The sequence below is a fragment of the Apostichopus japonicus genome, chromosome 22 (genome assembly GCF_037975245.1).
Source record: "Apostichopus japonicus isolate 1M-3 chromosome 22, ASM3797524v1, whole genome shotgun sequence".
Lineage (NCBI taxonomy): Eukaryota > Metazoa > Echinodermata > Holothuroidea > Aspidochirotida > Stichopodidae > Apostichopus > Apostichopus japonicus.
In genome coordinates, this window is record NC_092582.1 from 2,450,088 (window position 1) to 2,478,068 (window position 27,981).

General features: G+C 33.7%; 1 protein-coding gene across 11 annotated transcripts in view; it reads left to right on the plus strand.

Annotated features, from left to right (window-relative positions):
* The window catches only part of LOC139963800 (short transient receptor potential channel 4-like), a 272,215-nt gene that overhangs the window by 168,345 nt on the left and 75,889 nt on the right, over window positions 1-27,981 (plus strand). For 8 of the 11 annotated variants that reach the window (XM_071964965.1, XM_071964964.1, XM_071964966.1 and 5 more), the window contains one exon: window positions 18,320-18,524. In XM_071964965.1, the coding sequence (XP_071821066.1) occupies window positions 18,320-18,524 (205 nt within the window). Of the gene's footprint in view, window positions 1-1,215; window positions 1,888-5,177; window positions 5,391-11,614; window positions 11,645-18,319; window positions 18,525-27,981 lie in introns of those variants that run through there. The other 3 variants (XM_071964962.1, XM_071964970.1, XM_071964967.1) reach the window with 3 other exon arrangements.

Consider the following 27,981-nt stretch of genomic DNA (forward strand, 5'->3'; position numbering starts at 1 on the left):
ATAACAAACTCGTGAAAGCGGCTGAATACCTAGTTTAGCACATATATAGACCATTATGTCAGCTTCTCAAAAGCAACACAATACTTGATAGAAGAATAAGGCTTCTATGATCTTGAAATAACACGTTTTACAATGCATTGCACATTTTATTATGAACAAATAATGTTCGATATGACCCAAGAATGTTCTGTTATTTGCAAGAAGAAACAAAATGTTGGTCACTTTCCAGAATTTATGAAAGAATAAATTAAAATACAGACCTGTAATGATAAGCAGACTTTTTCAAGGTTCTAGCATTATATAAGCATTCCAGACATTTTTCCCAAATTTTCAAGGTGAATATTTCCCAAAATAGGAATTCCCCAAAAGATATTAACAGAACTACAATTTCCTATTTTTCTTATCTTCAATTGCAAATATGAAATATCGGTAATAAATTATGCATAAACTATCACACGGTTCATCAATTAATTTCTCTGAAGACTATCTAACCTATTTTTCAAACCTTTACATTTGAACCGATTTACAGCTAAAAAAATCTTGAGATTGTTTCCTTTTTCGTCAAGTTATAATTTTCGAGGATTTTTATACCTTCTCTTCAAACCATGAAACTTTAGAAGAATTACCTAATTTCCAGAAATCAAATATAATTACTTTTATGAGTTTATGGATTAATGTTCGCCTTTTTGATGAACGGACATTACTGTACCTTTTCATGGTATAGACATTAAAGTATTATTCGTTAATACTGAAAGAAACATTCACTTAGAGTGAAACGATGTAAACACATTGCGCTAGCTTAAGATAAAGCAAGCTCTCAAAATAAACAACTTATTGACTTAACTTGATAACATTTTCAAACCTATTGACCAATACATATATATCATGAAAATAAAAAGTGATATTTCCATTCATTATTGGGATCCACATTTTATGAACTAACTGTGAACTATATTCGTTAACTCAACTAAAGTAGTCCCCACTTACAGTTTCACGGAATTACTACGTAAGCACGGTATGAAACCACCAGTATATGCCTTGCCCACACTATGCGCACTGACGCAATACTTTGTTTGTATTGATATGCCCTTGCTATATCATCAAGTTAAAGGTGAATTTGATTTCTAAATGATGCCCTCTGTCTTTTGGAAACGGTCTCTATACTATACCTATTCTTTAATTCAGCTTTTTTTTTTTCTCTCGCCAAACCACTATCGTACATCGCTCCCGTAGCCTCGCTCTATTGTATTTGTCCGTGCGTGTTTCGCCCAATCGCCCGAAAGCGATAATATTACGCAGACAACTCGCTTTGGAAACGATCCATGGTAAAGCGAGACAAAAAACTGGGGAAAAATTGAAACGTTTTGGCTTTCGAAAAGAATCTAGAGAGGATTATTATTATTTCTTCGTGGCACGTAACGCTTTTTCTTTCTTTGTTTGTTTTTATCATACATTTCTTCATAAATGAGACAAATTCTGCTATTCCCGCAAGTGATATTTTGTCTTTTTATTTTTACCTTTGGATTCCTATACAAAAACTTTGGAATAATCACTTGTTTAGTAGTGATTCTGGTTACAGATACCGCCTGATTTCATTACACTCCGCTTGGGAATATAATAGAAAACTGCAAACCAAAAAAAAATCTTACTTTGTTGAACGTAAGAAGATGACACGCTGTTTTGATTAATTACTTTGGACTTTTTTGGTTAACGAGAATGTCAACGTTGCTCTTAGATCACGGACAAGAGTGTCAATGTTGGATGGTAAGGGGTTCCGATTTTATACTCTTGGAATAACTTAACACAACACAACTCGACCTCAAGATGCCGATGGTATTCGATGGCCCCGCTAGGCGGAAGAACCAGAGGAATAATAGAAACAAGATGGTAATTGATTTTACGTGTTTTCTTTTTCAACGTTTTTAAAACAAAAGGAAAAAATTATCACTTCAAATCTTCTTGCCTCTATTTCGTAATGAGCTACAGCAGCAAGCTGTACAAAGTTCCTTCCCAACTAACACGTGACCGAGTTTGTGCCTGATGGCATTGGGGGTAGGCGGAGGGGAGGGGGAGGGGGAGGGGTGGGGAGGCAGAAAATATGGCATTATCTTCACAAATGTAGGTATAGTCATTGTTGGTTCTAGGTAGACTGGAGTCCTTTAAAGAAATATGCGACTGTATATAAGGAAGTAGAATTAGTGATGGGTGGTTTTCTTTAAGCAATATCAAGTCCTTAGTAAAGATTTAGGTACTCCACTGGGAGAACCATCCTGTGGGCCATACTATTCAGTTAAGGCACAGGCTATGATATGTCGGATACTTAAGCAAAATCAATCTTTAATTTAAAAATGTGAAGAAAAATACAGAGAGGCAAATCAGACATACAGACTATATGGATGTTATAATGAAGCAAGTTTTAGATAGTTCATAAACTATACGTATATAACATCCAGTAACAAAATCTTCATAAACAACACACACATATGCACTGCGACCTTTTCGTTTTTTTTCAAAAAGGACTTAAATATGTAAACCAAGTCATACAACAATATCGCATTCCGAAATGTTTTTAACATTTTGTGACATTTTAGTTGTAAGAGATGGATTAATTGTAAACATATAGGGGATTACTTCCAACCACAGTTCAAAGGTCAGACTCATTTAAATATATCATGATTAATTTTTCAATGATCAATTTTTGTGTAACATTCCTATTGAAAATTGTAAATTAACCTATCATATATGGATTTACCTATTCAAACCCCACAGAACATTTATAAGTGATTCCAAAAGATAAATTAAAAAGCATAAACTCAATTTTAAAGTCTTTATTCTTTAATTATTTTGCTTTCCTTCCTCATTGATTGGCAAAGACCTATATTCGTTAGTCAACCCCGTTGTCAACGGGAAATTACGATTTAAAAGCAGCTGGTTGTATTGACAGGTGACGTGTACGCTAATGAGAACAAAATCTATTTCCTTAGATTCCCATTAGTCTCAATAGTAGTACTATGAGTCCAGTCACGTCACGTTCAATTGATGTTATACAGTGTTAGGCTAGGTATATCTAGCCTATATATCTAGCCTATATACCTAGCCTATTCATCTAGCCTACATATATAGCCTATATATATATGTATCATATATATATATATATCCTATATATATATATCCTATATATATATCCTATATATATATCCTATATATATATATCCTCATATATATATATATACATATGCTATATATGTATCCTATATATGTATTATACGTATATATATATAAATATACACACATAGCCTATATAAATATACACACATATATTTATATATACATTATATAATGGTAATAATATGAATATAATACTATACTAAACAACATTGAGTTGATATCAAAGATAACGAGGGGCCACACAAATCAAGATATTGAGCTATCATCATAAAAACCCAGACTTTTACAGTTATTTGTCTCATCTTTGAACACAGACTGGTGCAGTCACATAACGTTACATATCTAAAGGCCTACAGTTTATATTTTGTATTATACCAGCAGGATGACATACGTACTGCATTAATAGTCTGTATACATATACTTATCTCTACCAGTAAAATTGCGAGTTTACTGGTAATGACAATATTGCTCATTTCGTTTGCTATGTCCTTTATTACACTTGACCTAGTAACACAACACTCATAATCAATTGTTTGGCTGTACATGGAGCCTGCAGAAGTCTGGTAATAAGGGTACTACAGATGGATATATGGACGACATGGAAAACTAGATTCCTACTACAGCGGCAGTTGGTATAGTTGTAGCGACTACATATTTAGTTAACTGTATATTCGCCTGAGGATTTAAGGTGTTATATGATCAACCTTAACTTATTCCCCAAACTAAAGTAGAAAGAAAGAAGGAAACTAGTGCTGTTATTTCCCGAAATTCCAATTGCTATGCGATTAATAGTTCACGAGAATATTGCAGTTAATAAAAACAAATATCAGCTTTATTAAAGTAAAACTATGTCATGTGATAGCATGCATGGTATTGTTAAACACTGGTCTAATATGAAGAAACACCGTTTTTCGGTGAAATGTTAAAAGAAGTTGTTGTAATTTATGTACGTACCATGTACATTTAACTATTGCATCATCCATCTCTTGGTCACAAAAAAGAAAGCTGTATGAAATATTTTCTGTAAAACTATTATAAAATAAAATCGATTAAATTACGCACACATATCTTATCTTTTGACATGTCTATTTTTCTTACGTTGAAAAATTCGAGACAATTCAATGTTTATAAAAGTTTTCTTTATCTTACACCGCGATGCCTCTTTCTTTCCATTGTATTTTGTTTTTCAGTTATCAAATGGATTAGTTGCTAAAGAATGTCACGCGACATAATTATTGAGTAGATTGCAGTTGTGTTTTATCTCAAATCTGTCCTTTCACATTATGAGATTAAAGAGATGACGAAATCTATATATATATTTATATATATATATATATATATATATATATATATATATATATATATATATATATATATATATATATATATATAGTAAATGCACTTGCTACACATTCAATTCTATATATATATATATATATATATTGCGCAATAACTTGTGTTGGCATGCATGGAAAATACATCAGACTCTCTTTTCTTGAGTGTGGGGTGGTGCGGGGGGGGGGGGGTGAGGCGATGTTTCTCACTGATGGTTCCCTACATAACCGTACTATCTGTTTTTTGTTAAGTAACTTGATCATTAATTAAATACAGGTAGTTGGACTAGCTTCCAAGATTGTATAATCATTTCAATTTTAAAGAAACACAAATGCAGTTTTTGGGTGAATGACGTCACAGAAAATAGTACAATGCAACTCAAATGAATTCATTTGAATATGTTATCTCCCACCAACAGACCATGCCACAAAGTTGGGAGTCTGTTAAAATGTTTTTCGTTTCTCTCTCGCTCGATTACCGTAATTACGGTATATCTCTTTTAAATATCAGGCTTCGTTAATTCCTTCATTTATCTTGATTCAGACTAGACATATGCCGGTATATACTGACATACAAAGATCTAATACGCAAAAGATGTTATGATTTATCTATATCATGGTAGTATTAAAAGATAGTGCACAATATAGCATGCGACTTAGTTCTGAGTCAGCCTCTTGTGACTACCATATCATTCAAGTAAGAACAACCATGCGATTATTATTTGGGAGTTTAGGGAGTAAATTATTTCTCTAAGGAAAGCCTTTGTTCATCTAATTTCATCTTCGTTTCTCCCGTATATGTTCTAAGTCACTCGCGTGAAAGTTAACGCATGGCAATCTTGTTGATAATGTTATATGCATCGTTGAATCGAAATCTGGACAATATCAGTAAGTACGAAGCGTGCACAGTTTTTATTACTTAACAAGCGAGTTATGTTTAACGCACATAAAGTAGATGCACTCTCCACCACGTGTAAACCTACATTTTTGTTACAATGTAATGCAATTAACACAGGTATAACTGTATGCATGGTATAAGGTAAGTGATATAATTTACGAAATAGCATTAGTATCCATAGGCAGATCCAGGGTATTATATTTAAGAAAACTTAGATCTGTCGACCCTCGGGTCACTAAATCCGACCCCCTCTTGTAGATGATCTGGGATTGTCCCCCACCCCACCCCTCAGAAAGTATTAGACGTCAAATCGTTCATTATAAGGCATATTTAGAACACACATTTTTGTGTGAGGTTAAGCAGGAAACTGCATCCCACATCATTAGGGGTTTCTGTTATTTTGAGCTTTCTTTAATCTGCTCTTTGACTATAGATTGCTACTGGTTCGATGTAATTATCCATATTCAAGCATGGTGGTTGCGTTTTCGACGTTTACAGAACATTATGCCTTTTTTGTTTTCATTTTTTGTAGAAGAAAAAAACTACCTTCAAACATATGACTAGTACGTTGATATAGTAGCGTGATAAAATATATTTGGTTATTTTTCGGCGTGATCGCTCGATGACGTGTAATCACTTCATTCCATGGTTCTATATGCAGATGAAGCCTTTGATATTTGCTAACGAGATTCTGTTTTTGCAAATTGATAAGATAGGTTGTGTTGCACCTTGGTAGCTAAACCCGTCTGTAGGCCTATTATAGCAATATGAGGGATAACTTGTTTTTTTCCGCAGTTTTGATGGAGTTGCTCATTACTTATTGACCCACACTTGAAAACAAAATGATTTTCAAGTTATAGAACCTGCAGAAATTACAACTTCATTTATCAACCCGTTTACATTGCAAATATGTTACTATGAATAATATTCACTGAGTACAATGATGAATTTGAAAATCACTGTAAATACTTCGATTGGTTCCCATATTGAATGATACCATGATACTGTTATTGGACAATATCAAAACTATATATATTCAATCAGTAATAATAACTTATTCTATATCACCTTTCAAGTGGAAGTGTACTCGATTACAAGATCTACTTGCGTTGACCGGTTGCTTCCTCACTCCATCACTTAAAAAAGGGGCGAAAACCCCAAACATAATCTCTGGCTTACATGACAGAGGTCTTTTCAATAGAACAACCCCCACCCCCCACCCCAACCCAACCGCTAAGAAAAATCTTGTTCAGGCATGGGAGCTGTCATTTTGTAAATCTGAGATCTGTTTTACAGCAAGAATGAAATTAGGGATAAATTTCAAAGATTCACAAATGACAAAATAATAGCTTACATTAAAATGTGTGGGACACATTTTTTCCCCTTCATTGCAATATTTGACGTGTAAGTTGCTTATATGGAGGAGCTTAATAGAGTCAGATATTTTACTTAAAATCATTTTACTGACAAGATGGGTAGATACCAAATGTGGATCATGTGTGAATATTAATTGCGGTCAAAGTGACACAAAAAAACCAATACCAGAGCTCATTTCTTTAAGAACTTGATATAAAATAGAAAGATTAAAGGTTACAGGAAATATGTCTGTTGGATACTGTATCTTCTGTTCTGATATTAAACTGTTTCTAAGTTGTATGCTAATAATAAGAGCAGCTTAGATCACGTGACTGGTTAGATTGATTGCTAACCGATTATGTGTGATTATAACTGGCAGGCATACATAGAGACACAAAGTAACAATCTAGACTCAGTTGTATCATAAAGGGCGGTGGGAACAAACAGACATCCGTCCAAATAATGAAGGATGATCAACACACTGAGTTATAATACATCAGAATACCATGATATTACACTATCCATTCTCGACAAAACACGTATTTCTCATTAAAAGGGTATTTTAAATGACATAAATTATTAACACAACTCGAATGCGTTTAGCGTATATAGCAAAACCTGAAGGGCATATTGCAAAGACATATAACTATATTCATGTTTCTATATTAATGTAACTATATTAATGAAACTATATTAATATTAACATAAATTTATGTTCAGAATATTGCAGATCCGAGTTCTTCTTTTTTCCATATTTTAAATAGACATACACAAAGAGGGATTGTAGATATCAGTAAAGCAGGTTTTTTTTTTTTTTAATTATTAATTTTTAATAATTTGCAAAACCATTTTCCATATCGTATCCCATTATATTCCTGGAAAACGTTACGACGTCTTTATCATTAGTTTGTGTACAAACTGTCTTTAGGCGTAAGTTTGTTTAGGTTTTTATTTCTGTTTGACTATAACCTTTGTTTCACATATGAATCAATGGTATTGCTTCAGTTTATTTATAATGTTATAATGGTATTATCCAGTGTGAAGCTAGCAACCTTGAACGATATTTAAACAGAGAGAATAAACCGAACTTCTTTGTATGTGTGTGTGTGTTAGGCCTTTATTGTCAAATATATTATAATGTTCGGCCTGTATTGGTTAGTATCTATAAATGTAAACATATAAATCTTGCACTTTTAGCGAGGTTATTTTGGTAATGCTCTTAATGTGATCGATAACACGTGTTCGACTTTCCCATACGAGTAACGACTACATATACAAGCACAGAACACTTACGATATATGACAGGGGTTATTAACATATTGCGCATTGTTAACACATATCGTCAATCTGGATAAGGGTTAAAGTTTAACAAGTTTCGTGGAACTGGCTAATGGTAGTATAATATAGTATCCTTAAAACAAAAGCTGTATAGAGATTTTGATGTTCACTTTAGATATGCATTAAGCTGTCTTATGCAGAAAATTCATGTTTTGAAGAGTTACAAGAAAATTACTAACCAGCTTGTAGTAAAGTCATTGATATGGTTTCTGTTTTTTTACGAAATTTTATAAGAGTACTTTGGACACTAAATGAAACATTCCAGGCATATGGACTTCTTCCATAGATTCATCTCAAAGTATCGACGATAATATAATGCTATGCTATGCAATGTTATAATGATGAAATCTTATTTTTTTACGCTAATGATCGGATTTAGAACTAGGTACACGAAGACTTACACCCCTTCCCCTTCCCCTCCCCTTCCCCTACCCCTTCCCCTACCCCTTCCCTCTCCCCTTCCCCTCCCCTTCCCCTCCCCTTCCCCTCCCCTTCCCCTCCCCTTCCCCTCCCCTTCCCCTTTTCTTTCTCAATCTCTTTCTGTCTCTTTTCGTCTTTTCAATTCTTGCACACACACACACACAAAATCCCATTAATAACAGCAAAGGGTTATGCTAAATGTCGACCTCACATTTTGACGTGTGCAACACATTTTCACAGGCTAATTTAACTTTAATTTATCATATTATTATCATTATTTATATTACAAAATGGATAAGATTCGATATTACTCATTTGCAAGAAACACTTCGTTTCATTTTTTTATAAGTTGAAGGCCGATATAGTATGAATTAATGTTATATTGAGTGGAATCTTATAGCGAGAGGTTCATGTTCGCTGCGAAATCTAGCACATGTGTTCCCACCTTGAATATATTTATGGTGTAAACGTTCTCTGCTACCGCTTCTATATAGCTATGTGCCATTGAATATGTCGGTGTTCGTGTCAGCTTTGCCAATACATTAATCTCACACGTCATCATACGGTGATAGTGCACTACAATACTAACTCTGCCCTTTCACGTGAACGGATTTAATTTAATCAATTAGTAGTGGTAGACATGTCACCCAATCATTAGTGTGTGTTTTAGTTTAATAATACCCGAAAAATGATATACTTAGGCGCAAACTGTGCCGTGCCTGCGATGAAATGTATGCAAACACACATCCAACAGGGAATATCAAGGGAAACCATAGCAGAAAGGCAGTACTAGAAATCAGATGGACAGAAAGTAGCAAAGTTGTGGAAAGTCAAAAAGGAAAGAGAGAAAAAGAGAAGAAAGCTACTGTGGAAGTGAGAATTTGTATATATATATATATATATATATATATATATATATAGAGTAGGTTGGTTGGCGTCTATCTTGGCGCAGAGTGCTCTATGTCCGGGGGACAGAGCGGAATATATGTTGAGACTAGTGGAACACTAGTAGTTGTCTAAAGACAACTACTAGTGGAACACTGGTCTCAATTAGTCTCAACACACACACACACACACATATATATATATATATATATATATATATAGCCTACATATCAGTGTCCATAGCCTAATTGGTTAGGGTGTCCGCATATGAAGCGGGAGGCCCGGGTTCGAATCCGGTTGGAGGATGGAAGGTTTTTACTGTTCTGTATCTCATTACCGTTTCATATGTATATATTTTTATATATATATATTTATTCTTCTCTATAAGTAATCCCTCCTTTCATCCAACCATCTGCGGTCCGTATTTCCATTTGTGCTGTCGTCCACCCTTCGATCCATACATCCTTCCGTCCGTCTGTCCATCAAACTATTCATGCGTCCATCCATCCACCCGTCCGTCTAACTATCCAACTATTATCCATCCAACCATCCTTCTGTCCGTGCGTCCATGCATGCATTCACTCATTGATTAATTTATCCCTGATTCCACCACTCCATCCGTCCATCCATCCATCCATCCATCCATCTATCCGTCCGTCCGTGTGTCCACTCGGTCATTCATTCATCCATCACTTCACCCGTCCATCCGTCCGTTCGTCCATCCACCTATATATCTATATGTCTTTGTATGCGTATCTCTATGAGACAGGTCGCCACATATTTACATATACATACATATATGTATTATGTTCAATTGTGACATATTGCTGCGTCTGTAACAGCCAATTCCCTGCATTGTATACACAGTAAAACGAAACACAATCAATGGAAGCATGTTCTCGTTGATACTACAATGCGTAAGACTTGATATGGCAAATTAATTTTTTTTTTACTTGATGCATATCTATCATGTCGCCATTAACATCCTGTCGCCATTACATAAAGTCCTTCAGTTATAGATTTATTGCGAGTAGAGAAAGTAATGGAAAAAACGAAATTTAGACAGAATGCAACATATGTATGGATATTTTCTTTGCAACCACTATATTATGGTAACGCAATAATGACCTATCTTTGGCAGATATAACTTTAGGGCCTATAACATGTTATAAGGGGTGGTATTGGGTGTGGTGTGGTGGGTGGGGTGGGGAATATCACAGAAGGGAAGGAAAGTGTGCCAGGATCAAATCTATATTTAACAACATATTTTATGAGTTAAACAAATAATATTGTGGGTATCAGTAAGATGGGAATTGAAAATGTATATATTCTCTAAAAGAAATTACTTGCGCTGAGCAAATACTACATCACTGAAATGGGGCTTATGTGTAGTAACCTGGTAAAAAGATGAAACGCACAGAATAAAAATTATGTTTCTTAATTTTCTTTTTAAGCTGCTAAACTTGGCTGAAACTTGAGGAAACGATTTACCATTGGTACTTGCCATATATGTTTCTGCCAGATGTTTGCAACAACCTTTGTATAACAATATATTATGGCATACAACGTTGTTACATGGCTGTGTATTGGTTTGCCTTCCACATTATTCACCTTGCAAACCTATGCTCTTGTCACACTAAGCGTTTATGATCTATGCATCCAGACAATAATAAGGTTGCTTTCAAATTAATTTTCAATTTTCAATGTTACCTCTCGTCTCCCATAAAAAGAAGAACACAATGAAACGTTTCTCGTCAAATGACATGATTTGAAAACCAAAAAAAAAAAAAACAGACTTATTTGTGTAGTATCTTTATCTATTGACGTATGCATACATGATCTGTATTAGAAATGTACGTATCGAGGTACATATATATATTTAGTCTGTTAGATTCATATTTAACGTCCATGATTATGAAGTTTCAGTTGTCAACAACTCTGTAACTGCATGGATGACATACATTAATCTTGGAGTGACTCGAACCGGGGACCTTATGATTGAAAGGCACCGGCGTTAACCACTGAGCTAACACTCCACGAGTGTGGAGCTAACACTCCACGATATGTATATACATATATATTTCTATATACATATATATAGATGTAGATATATGTCACTTACATTTTGTACCGGTAACAATTATAATAGATGAAATCAGGCGAACAAGATCTGACTACTTCTTCTGCTTTCAAATATATCCCTGTATGGTATGTTACGTATACACCCAGCATGCATGATAATATGGTAAGTAGTAGGCCTACGTGAAAAGCACTGCAGGGTTTGAATGGATAGTATAATGTATCCTAACACGTACACATGGACTACAGTGTAAATAACAAACCGGGCATATATCTCGAGATTTTTTCAGAACTCTTTGGAATAGTTATGCTTTTTTAGCGTACAGTGATATTCCATTTTTACTTGTCTACGTGTTCTATCTGTCCTTCTATAGTGTACAGATATGGGCCTATATTTAGATGATCCGCAGTATAAATGCACCAATGAGCGTATCCGAATGCCTTTTAGTACAAGCGAAAGTGTGTCTTCATATCACTATATATAGTGGACAAACAACATGGTTATATACTATATGTTCTAGTGTCTATGTGGTAGTCAGTATGTAAGTACTAGCTTTTCCTGTTTCTTTGCAGTATTTCTAAAGTATTGCACTGTACTATTATTTTATTGTTTCTGCAGTATATTACTGTTCTGTAACTGTGTATTGTGAATAACTTTCGTTTACTCAACAGTATAATATTACTGTAACATAACATTTAGTATTACCCAATTTGTACAATATTGTTATCAACAGTATCAATGTGGTGTTACGCTGTAGTATTTCACTATACTTTAGTACCATTGCAAGTGCTACTGCGCCTCTATAACTGTAGTATTTCAGCATTCTCACTGGTTCGGTTACCTGTGATTATGTTATAATGCGTATTATTTTAGTAGACCAGCTATTTATGAAGTACTATGTTGTGATTATATATTGTTACTGTTGCATAACATACGTACACTGTTATTGTAATGTAACTGTAGTATTTAACTCTAACATTACAACCTACACAGCATATACGCTATGTGGTAGTCAAACAACACACGGTATCAATGTCGATTTATAATGCAGGCTGCATCTGTGTCTGGAATAAATCTAACTCCGTTCACCGTATTGGAAAATACATGGCCTCTGACATTCTCACCAAGAGCGCTTCGTTTCACACAGTTGATCAGCTCCATAATTACATAATTACTCCATAATTACACTGCAAAATGGTACATTAGGCAGAATTCTCGTCTTCATAATGTCATAGTCCAATTAAAAAGTGGCTGATTGTACCGTAGAGTTTCAATATATATAGCTAGTTCCGTTTACAAGATAAACACCTATGAAATATGCTAAATCTCTGGATGTTCCTTTAATGTTGAACAGATCTCTCAGTACATGCCTCAATGTTAATGTTAATCCATTGTTTAATAAATTCTAATAATTTCAATCAAAACATATTCTTTAAAGTTCATATTTACAACAAAGCACGTTCAACACCATTTGTAGTTGAAAAAAATGTATATCTTTTTTAAACATATAATTTGAGGCCATCAAAATGCTATGTTTCCCTATCAATAGTTTTGTTTGCATATTAGGAACCGACCTAATGAATTGTGCATTAATTAGACTATTTAATCCAGTCACTTTAATGCATGAATCCCAGCTGTTTAAAGGAACATTTCTCCCAAAAAAAAAGTAGTACAGAAATACCACGTACATGGATATCAGTGTTTCAATGGTCTACAAACATGTCGCAATTATTTTTGTTACCTTAATTATCCATTAAAGATCTTCAAAATTCTAAAAGCCTATACATTTCACTGAAGTGCTTGATGATCTTGCATTTGTAGTCAATGCTTGGATACGCAGCGTGTTTTTCAGGGAATGTTTCCTTGTTTTACTAATCCTCTGCAAGCCAAATAGTTCACCATTGTTGTTGGTGTTGTTTATTTGTTTTCCTTTACCTTCCCATCTCACAATTGACTAGGTATATCTTTCCCCAATGACATTGTCATCGACATTGACATTGTCATAATGCACCGGTTCTTTAGCGATGTTCCTTCGTCGCACTAAGACAATGTTATATTTCTTGTGATAAGTACTCAGATCTTTTGGTTGTAACCTTCATTACACTGGATTTTGACACTGTTTTGAGAGCTAATGAATCCAAATTTAGCTTTTATTAGGAGAAACCAGATATTTTTTCCAATCAAATCCAGGACATCTCGTTGTTATTGTTGTGGTTTTTTCCCTCCTACTTGTTGCAAAGCAAACTTCTCTGTTCTCTCAAAGAAAGGTTGTCTTGTTTTACTTAACATTCATAAACACTCCATTAAGAAAAGAAAGAAAAAGCGCGCCTTAACGATGGACGATAATGTTCCAAAGTTTGTTTCCATGGAGATGGCATTTCATTGTCGTGTAGTCGAACCAGTGGAACAGGGTACCCGTTTATTATAAGAACTTTATTGATCTATCTTGTTGTGTCAACAATATGATTGCGCGTTTCTCATTTTCTCACTGATAGCACTTCTATAAGAATTCACTGCAATGGTTAAATGTAGCATTTTAATTGGACGAAAAGGTTGTAACGTCATTGAAGTTCGTCTCGTAGCCTAGCCCAGACCGCCGGGATGATGCGAATTGTCTAACGGGCTGGGTGAAATCAACTAAGGCATTTCATGTATTTCCTATATTTGCAAGACATAATGTCCCTTTGTGGAATTTCAAATCTGGCTTTTCTTATAATTTAATTGTTAAGTTGACACTGACATCTGTTAATTGTTATGATGGAACTGATATATGTTAATTACATGTAACATTTAGCTATAAATATCTCCAAATATCTAAAGAAAAATCTTGCTCGTTTGTTAGATGCCGTAGCTTTAAAAGAAGGCAGCCATAGTTAATAGTTTCTGATTTGAAACTGTTATTCCTTCCCTATCTGTTTCTTGTCATATTTTCAAGATTAGTCGTAAACAGTGTTAACACTGCATCCTGCACTGTCATCATTAGGTCATGTAATGAGTTTCAATATCATAGATTAGTCGTAAACAGTGTTAACACTGCATCCTGCACTGTTATCATTAGGTCATGTAATGAGTTTCAATATCATAGATTAGTCGTAAACAGTGTTAACACTGCATCCTGCACTGTCATCATTAGGTCATGTAATGAGTTTCAATATCATAGATTAGTCGTAAACAGTGTTAACACTGCATCCTGCACTGTTATCATTAGGTCATGTAATGAGTTTCAATATCTTAGATTAGTCGTAAACAGTGTTAACACTGCATCCTGCACTGTTATCATTAGGTCATGTAATGAGTTTCAATATCTTAGATTAGTCGTAAACAGTGTTAACACTGCATCCTGCACTGTTATCATTAGGTCATGTAATGAGTTTCAATATCATAGATTAGTCGTAAACAGTGTTAACACTGCATCCTGCACTGTCATCATAAGGTCGTGTAATGAGTTTCAATATCATAGATTAGTCGTAAACAGTGTTAACACTGCATCCTGCACTGTCATCATTAGGTCGTGTAATGTGTTTCAATATCATAGCTTAGTCGTAAACAGTGTTAACACTGCATCCTGCACTGTCATCATTAGGTCGTGTAATGAGTTTCAATATCTTAGATTAGTCGTAACCAGTGTTAACACTGCATCCTGCACTGTCATCATTAGCTCATGTAATGAGTTTCAATATCTTAGATTAGTCGTAAACAGTGTTAACACTGCATCCTGCACTGTTATCATTACTTGAGTTTCAATATCATAGATTAATCGTAAACAGTGTTAACACTGCATCCTGCACTGTTATCATTACTTGAGTTTCAATATCATAGATTAGTCGTAAACAGTGTTAACACTGCATCCTGCACTGTTATCATTAGGTCATGTAATGAGTTTCAATATCATAGATTAGTCGTAAACAATGTTAACACTGCATCCTGTACTGTTATCATTACTTGAGTTTCAATATAATTCAACATTACCATATATAAAGCAACTCCATTCAAGTCCAAACATAATGTGGCATGATGATGCATATATAGACTAAGTCTTCGGTGTCATGTATAAATGTTACCAGTACAAGAATACGTATACTACGTACGTAATTAATCATTGTTCCAGTACTCATATCTGTACCAGCAAACTGTTATATCTCCCAATTGGAAGAAGAGTGTGTTTTATCCGTTTGGATGGAGTTGTGTCATCATACGTTGACCAAAGATGACAGTTGTGTTCCTTCATATTTAAAGCTGCATCATATCACCGTTTTTATCATTCTAACCAAGACATAATCATATTCAGACATACTAACTGAATACCCTACGAATAACTAAGAAACTGATATATAGTAAACAAACATTTCATATATATTTTTCAGGCTAATTGTCCAGTTATTAAAATTAAAATTCCATACAGAACATATTGTATACGACTATAAATTCAATGCAGTTGGTTTTTCTCTCTCTTTGCAAACCTGGGAAATTAAGAGTAGGCCTACTAAATGTTGTACTAGTGTCTATATAATATAGACTTCATAATGTACCGAGTACAATCACAGGCAAGTATGCTTGAAAACATTTAAAAGCAAGGACCAATATGGAGTTACAAACGTCAGTCTTGTCTTTGAAGGTTGAATAAACTTATTTCAGTTCGTTTTCATGGAACGCGACCAGCTACGGCTATTAATAGGTGGGGGGGGGGGGGGTGTAACGCAGAGCTATTCGTTGAAGGTTTCAGTACAAATTTCCACAGATGCTATAAGGTTACATACTGTTATTTTAAAATACTCAAGTCCGAATTTACTCATAAATTGCTTTAAAAAAAAGGTGGCAAGATGTGTTTTTTCTTCTACTTCTAAAATCTCTACCCAGGAAACGGCTAAATATATCACTCAATCGTTCTGATACGGGAAAAAAGAAAGGTTTCCAATAACAGCGGTTTAGAAAAACATATTTTTTTGCATCTGCCAGAAATATGATATTGAAATTTGTTGTTGTGAAATTGGGGCTGCAGTATGCTGTTGACGCCAACGATGGCATCCACATATTCAATAGTTTTATATATACATGTCTTTAAAACGAATGGTAGGTCTGCTGGTTTTCATCCGTCAGTATCGGTTTTGGGCTGACTTGATTCAATATTTCAGCGTCTTAGGTGTGTAGCCTAATACTTAGCTAATTTAATTGACACTTTTTAACATTGAAGGCAGTAGTATGTTTCACGTGACACAAGTAAAGTGATACATCACATTAATTTAATAACGTCTTCTTTCACATGAGTATATTTGAGCCACAGCAAGCTTAAGGCGTTCTATTCGTATATCTGTCTTTTATAAAAAAAAAATATATATATATATAGAAAAAGTGAAGAGAAGAAAAAAAAAGTTGAATAAAGTGATCCAATTAGAATTTGGTGTGTAATGTATAAAGACAAATGAAATAAAAAAAATAATAATAAATTGAAGGACTTATCTTATGAATGTGCAACCTTCTACAAAGAGGTCCTACTTTTGTTGTTGTGAATCCTTGGGTTTCTTAGCTGTATATAGTTGAGTAACATTACATAGAAAGAGGGTAGAAAGAAAACCTAAAGTAATGTATGACCAACAACAACAATGTATTAATTAACCATTAATTAACCATATGTGATAGATATACATTTCGTAGAAAGAAAAACATAAACAAGGATTAATTATTAAGACGAATTACAGCGCGTAACAATTTATGAACCGTCTAAATAATCTATAATCTATATAAGGTGCTTTGGGCACAAATGTATATTTGTTGTTGTTGTTGTTATATCCGTGATATTTAAGTGGTATAGTGTTATATAAGGACAAATTAAATACATAAATTTATGAATAACGTACCATTGGTTTTTGGCTTTCAAGATATCTGAATGTGTGTGTGTGTATATATATATATATATGTATATATATATATAGCCTATATGTATATATATATATATATATACATATATATATATACATATATATATATGTATATATATATGTATATATATATAGCCTATATATATAGCCTATATATATATATATAGACATACACTTAAAGATTACATTGAAGTACGTATCGTTCTCACATATTTTCATATTTTCATACGGCACCATGCACGTGTGTATATGTGTATTCAATTTGTATTGCTATATGTCAACTTCTGTCGAAAAAATCTAGGATCAATCTGTCTAGGTTCAAGAATTTAAATGTAAAATTAAATTAGTCCTTATGTCATTAGAGTAGAACATACTAATATAATGGAGTTCGTGATATTTATCAGTCTTGTGTGTAGCCTTCGAAAAGGAAGTCCTTGGTAACAAATCTGTGCATTTGTTTTCTCTCCTATAGAGTCGAAGGAATGTTTGCTTGTACCAATTGTCTTGTGCACAATTTGTACACTAAGGATATTACAAAAGTACAACAGAGTTTGTCTTCAACAAAACGGTGTTTCGTCCGTGTTGACACGTTCATATGTTTATTTGGGTCAATGCATTGAGAAACTGCTCAATGATTTGTTGGAAGTTTGAATATTCCCGATATTTGAAATATTCATTATCCAATAAACTTTATCATACTTTTTTTTTCTATAAATATATATATTCTCTAAGCAACACTCATTAACCTTTTTCATAACATCTGGAATAGGGAAAATGATCTTTTGACGAAGAAATATTGCGAACTGTGTATTAAGTGTCATTTTTGTTAGTCATTACATGCTGGACGACTATTGAGAGAATACATAGTGTTTCCTTTGGAATACATAGTGAACACGGTATACTTAGAACTGTATATTTATACTATTGTTTCTTGTTCTGCTAAATCTATGTATTTGTTTTACAGGTTTCTATGCCCAACAGCAACATGGATCTGGAGTTGGGACCAGGCAAGTTTGACTCAATGGAGAAGCTATTCTTAGCAGCGGCTGAGAAGGGGGACAAGAAGGCTATTCTATATGCCTTGGATAACGCCCCCGATCTCAACATCAACGCGCTAGACCGTGATGGTCGAAGTGCATTGATCATAGCCATACAGAATGGGAATTCTGGTAAGTACTATATGTCACGAAAAAAGATAGTAGAACTAGGGGAGAGTGAACACAAGAGTGGTAAAGAGAGTGAACGAGGAAAGGAGTATGGGAGAGTGAACACATGGGTGAACGAGAGAGTGAATGAGGAAAGAACTATGAGAGAGTGAATACAAGAGTGAACGAGAGAGTGAATGAGGGAAGACTTATGAGAGAGTGAACACAAGAGTGAACGAGAGAGTGAATGAGGGAAGACATATGATAGAGTGAACACAAGAGTGAACGAGAGAGTGAGCGAGGGAAGAACTATGAGAGAGTGAACACAAGAGTGATCGAGAGAGTGAGCGAGGGAAGAACTATGAGAGAGTGAATACAAGAGTGAACGAGGGAGTGCATGAGGGAAGACATATGAGAGAGTGAACACAAGAGTGAACGAGGAAAGAACTATGAGAGAGTGAACACAAGAGTGAACGGGAGAGTCAACGAGGAAAGAACTATGAGAGAGTGAACACAAGAGTGAACGAGAGAGTGAACGAGGGAAGAACTACGAGAGAGTAAACACAAGAGTGAACGAGAGAATGATTGATAAAGTGACTGTGATTGAGAATGAATATTTGAGGTAAAGGTAAAGTGAGAGTAAATGAATGAGAGAATTAGAGAGAGTGAACGACGGAATAATGAAAGGATAAAAATGTCGGAGAATTAGAGACGGAATTTTAGAGTGAATGATAGAGTAAGCGACCAATCCGAATATGAATGGGGAGTGTGGCGATTATCCGTATTTGCTGTGGCGCTGCGTTAATCGAGAGTTTGCGCAATCGCGATCCCGGCATTGTATACTATTGCACAACCAGCTATACTGAACTCGCTTTCGACATATTTTAGATTTGTAGATTTTTGTAGGGTTCAAGATCTTAGATTGCAAAAAACTTTTATATTCTCTCTTCATATTTCTCTCTCATTCTCTCTTCTAATCCATTTAAACTAAGGTGAAGGATAATTTATATTTTTCCATCTGCAAATAACACAAAAAGTAAAATTATTACCGTGACCTCGATACTATCGATTATCACCGGTGATCAATCACACAAAATCGACAAAAAGTCAACGAAAATTAACGATCTTGAAAGAAAAGAATAAAAATGGGGTGTGTGTGCTGTAAAGCGTTACACCAGAAAAGTCACCCATATAGCAATAGTTGGTATAACAAAGGAACACACGAAACGGAAGAGAACCCTATATGATCCAATATCTGTGGTTTGTTGTTTCTGACACAGACAATTACCAAACCAGGTCAGTCTGCTATACGATATTTATATTAGAAGTCATTACCTAAATTAAGATCAAGTCAAACATATGTGTCGGAGTGTTTACGATTGTGAGTGAAGTATGCTTCCAGCCAGTAAATTGCAGTTACATAGTTACTGTAAAAATTGCTTGATATAATCTGACTAATTATTCAAAGAAAAAAATTCGAGAAGCTAGAAAGATCTATCAAATAAAACCATATTTATCTTAGTTAACACCAGGAAAGTAGATAATAGTAAACTGTAAATAGTTGGTGCATTATGCATAATACAAAGAGCAAAAGTTGATTTACTGCTTGAAGCAAGCACAACAGTGTTTCAATCAACTTAAAAACTAAATATGAGATGTTCGTAAAGCTGATTGAATTATGTAACAAATCGGAGATGTCCATTCTGTTTATTTGGGTATAAATTTGTATTATCTTCAACTATGAATACTGTCATATCTGGGAAGATATTGTAGGGCGTATGAAATTTGTCTCTGTCATATATACATAACATATTCCCGATATTGATATTGTCATCGACCATCGATACGCATGCGCATGCGTCACCGTTGGAAACTCAATTAAACCCTGCTCTGTACTTTTAACGTATAAGTATAATTTATACTGAAGTCACAATGTTAGTGACTGATATATGCAACAAAATGTTTCCTCTAGATTTTTTGACTTTAAAATTTATATGTAAACAAAATTAAACAATATCTAGAAATAGACATAGAAATGTGGAGGTCCTTGCAGGTCAACATCAATTCTCACATTGCGCATTACTGACATGTTTCTAGGACAACACACAAAGATCATTCATAGTGCAAACGAATCTGAAATTTACTACGCTCATACAACGTATAATACTGAAGAACATGATAATAGTAAAATGCCAAGGTTATTTCTCAGTCAATTTAATTTATTAGTATTTTCTTCTAATTTTAATAATCTGTCAATATCTTAATCAATACTGTTTTACTTGTCTAACAAATATTATTCTTCATAATTATTCACAACCAGTAATTATTCATAATCAACAATGCCTTCGACGATGCTACAAGGCCCGTCATAAATAAGTTATGCATAGAAGCATTTTGTTTTGATAAATTTTAGGAATATCATTGAGATTCATTATTTGGATAATACTTTCTTCTGTATATTCTAGCATTTTAATAGAAATGACAAACACATAATGCCTATTGGAGGTGACCAAAACTACTCTCAAAATATGCTAGAAAGTTCAATTAAATTGTGACCTGTTATAATATTGGTTGAAACAGTTATTTCGCTCCCTTATTATTATTTTAATTCAACACTACAATACCTATTATTATCTGGCCCTAAGTGACAGGTAAATGACCTTTATGAAAATATATTTACAAACTGTTCATCCATTTGATGGCACGTGATAAGCGTAAACAATACAAAAGATATGTAAAGATTCAAATAATGTATATATGCGTTAATGTATGACTTTATTTTGGACGAAACATTGCACTGAAAACCCAAAATTTGAAATGAAGAAGAATGAGACATAAAAGAAACATTTAGTCCATTTAATCAGGTTTGGGAGTTGAGTAAAAAATTTTACCATATCTACCGAGAAATACCCAAAACATGGTTAAAATTGTTCCAAACAAGACAGGCACCCTTCTTAATTGTTTTGTCTCTTCGACAAGCGAATGTTAATTAAAGCGATGATTTATAAGTTGATTCAACTCTTAACATTTCATCGCTCATGTATTGTAAATTAATATGAACTAAACTGCCAAAAGTCAAATTGACAATTGATTTTCAGTTCTCCGTCTACTTAATTAATTAACATAATACTTAATTACTTCATATGAAACTTTGACGAGTCATTCTAATTATCTATATCATTGTGGAGATTATTAGTGTAGATTGTCGAAAAAAAAGCAAGTTTTTAAGTAAACAGAAGTAAAAACAATAAAGCTATTTTATTAATAAATTTACCATCATACCATACCAATAATCATTAAAGCAAAGACGTATTTCCTCCCCGATATTACCCCGCTCCTGTTTAAAATAAAGTTAACAACTCTTGAAATATTGAAATAAAAAAAAAACAGCGATTTCAATGGCAAGGACGAGAATGACTGTTTTATCTCATGATCCTATGTCTTTTTGTCTTGTGGGGGGGGGGGGGGAGCTTTTATAAATCTGGACTATTTAAAGCTTTCATATTATAATATCATCGTCTGTTCTAGAGATATTGTGCATGTTTTCTCATTATCTAATTAACTTTTTGTCGTAGACAATGCATCATTCTTTCAATATTTTTTATCTAAGACTAGACCTGTTCTCATCCACTTAATTTATCTTACCTTTTATTTTTTTCCTTTCTACTTAACTAAAAACTAGAGAGAGAAGAACATGCGATATACTTTTACCCTTTAAAAAATAACATATAAATGATGTCAAACGTCTCCATATGAGTGGGTTGATTCCATCCTGTATAGATCATTCTTCCAAGCTATGTTGCGTGACATAAACTTCAAGCTTCAGCAATGCCCTACATAATATTCAGACATAATTTCCGTCTTTTGAGCCCAAAAAAGAATACAGTATGCAGTTAAATTTATATGTCTTGTAAGTTTAATTTTTATTTCTTTTTTATTCTCATTTTTTCTTTTCTTTTTTTAATATATATCTTGTATTTTCTCCAACACTGATATAATTAGTTTTTTTGCGGTTGTAGCTCAAATAAAATCAATCGTTGTATTTCAATGGCAGAAATTGGTACATTTCCGTTTCCTTGTAAATCGAATTTCATGAAAGGAGATGGCAAGTGGAGAAAATTTTTTATTCCGAAGTGAAACTAAAGTGTCTGATGGAAGTATTTATAGTTCTTGATTTTCTTTAGAAAGAACTTTGACTATTCATAAATGCACTGAACAAATGTAACAGCCTACACAGCATGAACTCTCTCGGTTAAAAAAAAACAGCGACTGATTTAGTTTATTGATCAGTAAAATGTTCTAAAACATTACATATTATCACTTAATGTATGTGCGTTTTGAATGTAACTTGTTGCATAAGAGACATGATCTATGTGGTCAATTATCTAACATTTCTATGCGTGAAATTGGAATCGGTAATGTTTTTAGCAAGTGCAATAAAGGGATTAAATACATCGGTACATAAGGATAGAAATAGCGATGTTTATTACCATTATGGTAAACAATAGCTCTAACAGAAAGCTAGGACAATAGCATTTACAATGACAGTAACAGCATCAAGAATAAAATTGAGGACTGTGAAAATAACAGCAATAAGAATACAAATATAACAATAGCATTAACAATGGCGAATGCAATAATAATAATAGCAGTGAAAATTAAACTGACAATAGCAGCACCAATAACGATATCAATAACAATGACAATAACAATAGCAATACCAAAATAGCAAGAGAATTAAAAATGGAGAAACAATAACAATAGCAGTGACAAAGAAATTGACAATAGCAGCACCAATAACTTTAACAATGACAATAGACATAACATTACAAAAAAATAACAATAGCATTAACAATGACAAAACACAATAGCAGTGACAATAACAATAGCAGCACCAAAAATGTTATCAATGGCAATAGCAACAACATTACCAAAATAGCAAGAGAATTGACAATAGCGAAAGCAATAACAATACTAGAGACGGTGACAATGACAATAGCAGCACCAATAACGATATCGATGATCATAGCAATAACAATATCAAAATAGCAAGGGAATTAACAATGGCGAAAACAATAACAATAGCAACGATAAAGATAATGACAATAGCAACACCAATAACGTTTGCAAAAACAATAGCAATGACAATACCAAAATAGTAAGAGCATTAACAATGGCGAAAACAATTCATTCTAAATAAATATTAAATGGCTGGCTCGTTGCTTTAAAAAAAACAACTTTAACGAGGACGTTATGAGTAATGTTAATCCATTGTTTTACAATTCCAATCGTCAAATAGATTGTTAGCATGATATAAATGACGTCACACCCAAAAATGCAATTCAATATCATATTTTGCCTTGACGTTTTACTAATATATTGTGATCATGTAGTCACAGACTACAAAAGTCTACTGTTTCCTTAAAGACTTCGTAATCGACTTGTGGTTTTGTGCTAAAATTGATAATGCAACCACTTTGATTGATAAGATATCTCAACATATTTGTATGTAACCTATACATTAATATACTTGTAAAAATATTCTTCTATAGAACATCGAACTCTTTTCTGCCTAAATTGTCCATGGAATGAAATAACTAAATATGCATGTGTTTGTTATAATAATACTAATAGTGGATAGCGTATGCATGTCTCCATAATACCCTATGATGATCACAATGCAAGACACTGTGACAATAACATCATCTATGCATACGGACTTCACTGTGTGATGTATGTCCTCGGAACTCCTATAGGATACACAATGATGGTATATTGACAAAAAAACGCTCGTCATTATCAATTATATTCTAAACCCAAACTCATTGCTATGAGAAATAAGTCAACGATTTTCAAAAAGTTTTTCTTAACCCCAGAGGCGAAAAATGCATCTACACAATCTCAACGAATTTTAATAGCGTTTTATACACGAATTGCCTAATAAGTGAATTAAAAGCACATCATTTGTTTATTGTTGACATATCGACCCTTAGGCAATTCCATCAAAATAATAATTAAAGTAATCATTCTTTATCTAAGGATTATATATATGTATATGTATGAAGAGAGACAGGCAGAATTAATAAGACTTAAAGCAAGACTCGTTTCTTGTAAATCAAGGTTAAAGTAAAATAATTCTGTTTTTTTTTTTGATCTGAGTATAGAAATTATCTTTGGCTGCTTAATCGACAAGAATGATATATGTAATTTAAGAATAAACATTATGTTAAATCATTGTCTAATTTATATTTGGTGTGGATAATCATGGGATAATCTACTTATAATTTGAGCAAAAGTAGATCCCTTTAAGCTCAGAGTAATTTCACGGTAATATGCTACATCGTCCCTGCTTTCAAGTAGAAATTATAACAGCAGACATTCGACAGTCAATTCATTAATATTTATATACACAGCCCCCCCCCCCCACCTCCCCCCCCTCAAAGAAAAAGAGAAAGAATAATAAATAAAAAATAAGGATTATATTTACTGGGCATATTTCTTATACCAAAAATAGTTTCCAAATTAATGTTCGTTGATAATTTTCAAGTTGACATTATAGCCCATTGGTTAAAATTTACACCCTTTACACCCTCCCCCAACCACGCCCTTCTTTCCTAAAGTGGCCTCATGTAAGAATTTTCTACTGGGATGGGTTGGGGGTGGGATACAATCGAAATTTCAAAATGGAGTCCTGTGAATTTTCTGGTTGAATTAACGACATAAAACCATATACCTCAATATAGTATATGTGTTAACAGTAAGAACAATTTTCTTGATTCATTCGGCATTTTTGACATGATCGGTGGAGCCCACAAAGGGGATCCTGTACGTGGAAGAGGTGATACTTGGGGGGGGGGGGGAGGGGGAGGGTATACACAAATGTGGGTTATATGATCTATAACTTCTGCAGTGGGAATCGCAGGGTTCCTTCTCCTAAAATATGTATACCGCTATCAAGCCATATGAGGTTTCCGGGTTGCTCTTGTTGTTAATTTCTGAAATTCGCCTCTCTTTTCTACATCGTCAAACTTTGAAATAATTAGGTTATTCTTGATAATTATAAAAACAGTATCTCTTAATATTAATATAATGTGCATGATCAGTCACAAGTAGTTCAGCGGACCTTTCTGTTTTGAAATCAAAACCGTGACAGAATATTAACATTTCATAATTATACTGCTCTTGTTCAGGATCTTACTTAAGTAGAGCGGAACAAGACTAGGGTCGACTTTCCAGCCGTTAAACATAAAGTGCCACGTAGAGCAAAACAATGACTCAGTACATTAGTTTGTCAAAATAAAAGAAATACAAGAAAGAAAAAGAAAAATTCAACCTCAAATTTCCCCTCAAGAAAATATTACCTTAAAACGAAAGCATTATCATTTGTTATATACTATATATATATATATATATATAGACATATATATATCGGATATATATATATATATATATATATATATATATATATATATATATATATATATATATATATATATATTTATATATATATATATATATATATATATATATATATATATATATATATTTCTATACATATATAACCTACACATAATAAAATGGTTTATTTAATCGTCAGTTTGAAACTAATTTCCTTGCCTATTTTTGATAAAAACCTTACTCACAAACATATGACTAATTGGTTTTTAATGTGAAGACATCAACCTTGGGGAGATCCATGTACCATTGGTAGCATTCGATTAGACTTACTCAAGTCGTAATTTGTTGTCGTTCTATTCACTTACACGATCTGGTATTGATTGGTAAGCTGCACCAGATATTATAATGGAGGGAAAAAAAGAAATTTTAATAAAATCATATCGAGAGGAGAAAATAACATGTCATATGGTTGATATGAGCTGTAAACCAAAAAAAAAATAGAAGGTTACAGATATAGTAAACAAGTTTCACGTAGATGATTTGTGATTTGACTATAGATTTGACCATTGTAATCCTTATTGTACGTATTGATGACGTAAACAAAATCCTTGGATTCTGTACAGTCGCCGCGATGCTGTGTGTGATGTACGGATGCGAACGCATCTAAGTGTTATGCCCATATTTAGGTTATGCAACTTGTTTACGAGCGGAGTACATGAGCTGATCAGAGAAATATATAGTTTAGCACAGGTAACACGGCATCGTACGATATTTACGCCCCCCCCCCCCAAAGGTAGTATAGCAAATGAAACCAAAGTAATGACGCCATATTGTTTTAAACTTAATCTGGTTTCGAAAAAATCTACTCACTTTATCCGTAAGTCATGAGATTGCCGGGTTTAAACATCAGCGCTCATGAACCTTTAACATGAGCATGTATAGTATCTATTCCCTTTACAAGTGACTAGTGATACTTCACTTGATGTAATATCCTCATAATCACAGGGTCACATAATCGTGATGTTAAGGAACTTGGGTTGAGGGTGGACCAAGTTGCTTCGTTTGTCGTACAGGGCTCTGTATACCTTGGGTGACTCTTCTTAAAAAGTGCATCTATCAATTACAAAGAATTTTACCATGGAGTAGAATCTCGAAACGATTAGAAACAACTCCGGAATGAGTACATGCCATTTGTAGCTTCTGCACACATAAAGGTAACATTTTCTCGGCTACCGTAGTAATGATAACGATCAGCCGACAAATACTTTCTGAAACAAAATGGCTGGCCCCATATTAAACATTTTCAAATTGCCTAACAATCCGTCCTGAGTTCAGTATTAGAAACTCACATCTAGATTGTCAATATTGCTTTTACCAGTCTAAATAATCAAAGTAATAATATAAACATAGTACCTAAGTGAGCATACGTTAACAAATAAATGGCGAAAAATTTCACGTGATAGTAAAAAAAAAAAAAAAAAATGATGTTATCAGATATTTGTCCTTCACATCACAGCATTCAAACAACGCTGCTCCATATTAGATTTCCAAGTATGGTATGTTAATATAGAGGGAAAGTTCACGCAACCTCTTTTCTTGTCGCTACTACATTCCATGTGGGCGAGAATGTTTCAACGACTTCCTCGTTATAGAAACGTCTGATTAAAGTAGCTTTTAGGGTAATTTGACCAGATTAAATAATTTTGTTAATTGACCAAATCAAGGAACCTTGCTAGATTATTGTTTTTATAATATGAAGGTTAATTAGCGGGTTATATTAACGTAATCAAGTAAATTAATTCTAATCGATTCTCGGCAATTTGATACACAAGGCCCCCCTTGTTTTGCTTTTTTTTTGGGGGGGGGGATATGTCTAAGTAATAAACACAACCAACTTAAAGTTTTCAATCGTTTCGACGGGTATTTCTTCATTATTTGAAAAAGAAACCTGAGTATTACAAATTTAATAAGCTACTTTGCTTTGGGATTTAAGTATCGAATATTGCATCGTAAAAATGAATAATGGCAACTTTGAGACAGCTCCTTTAAAGCGAGATCCGGGGTTTGGATCAACTAAAGAGAA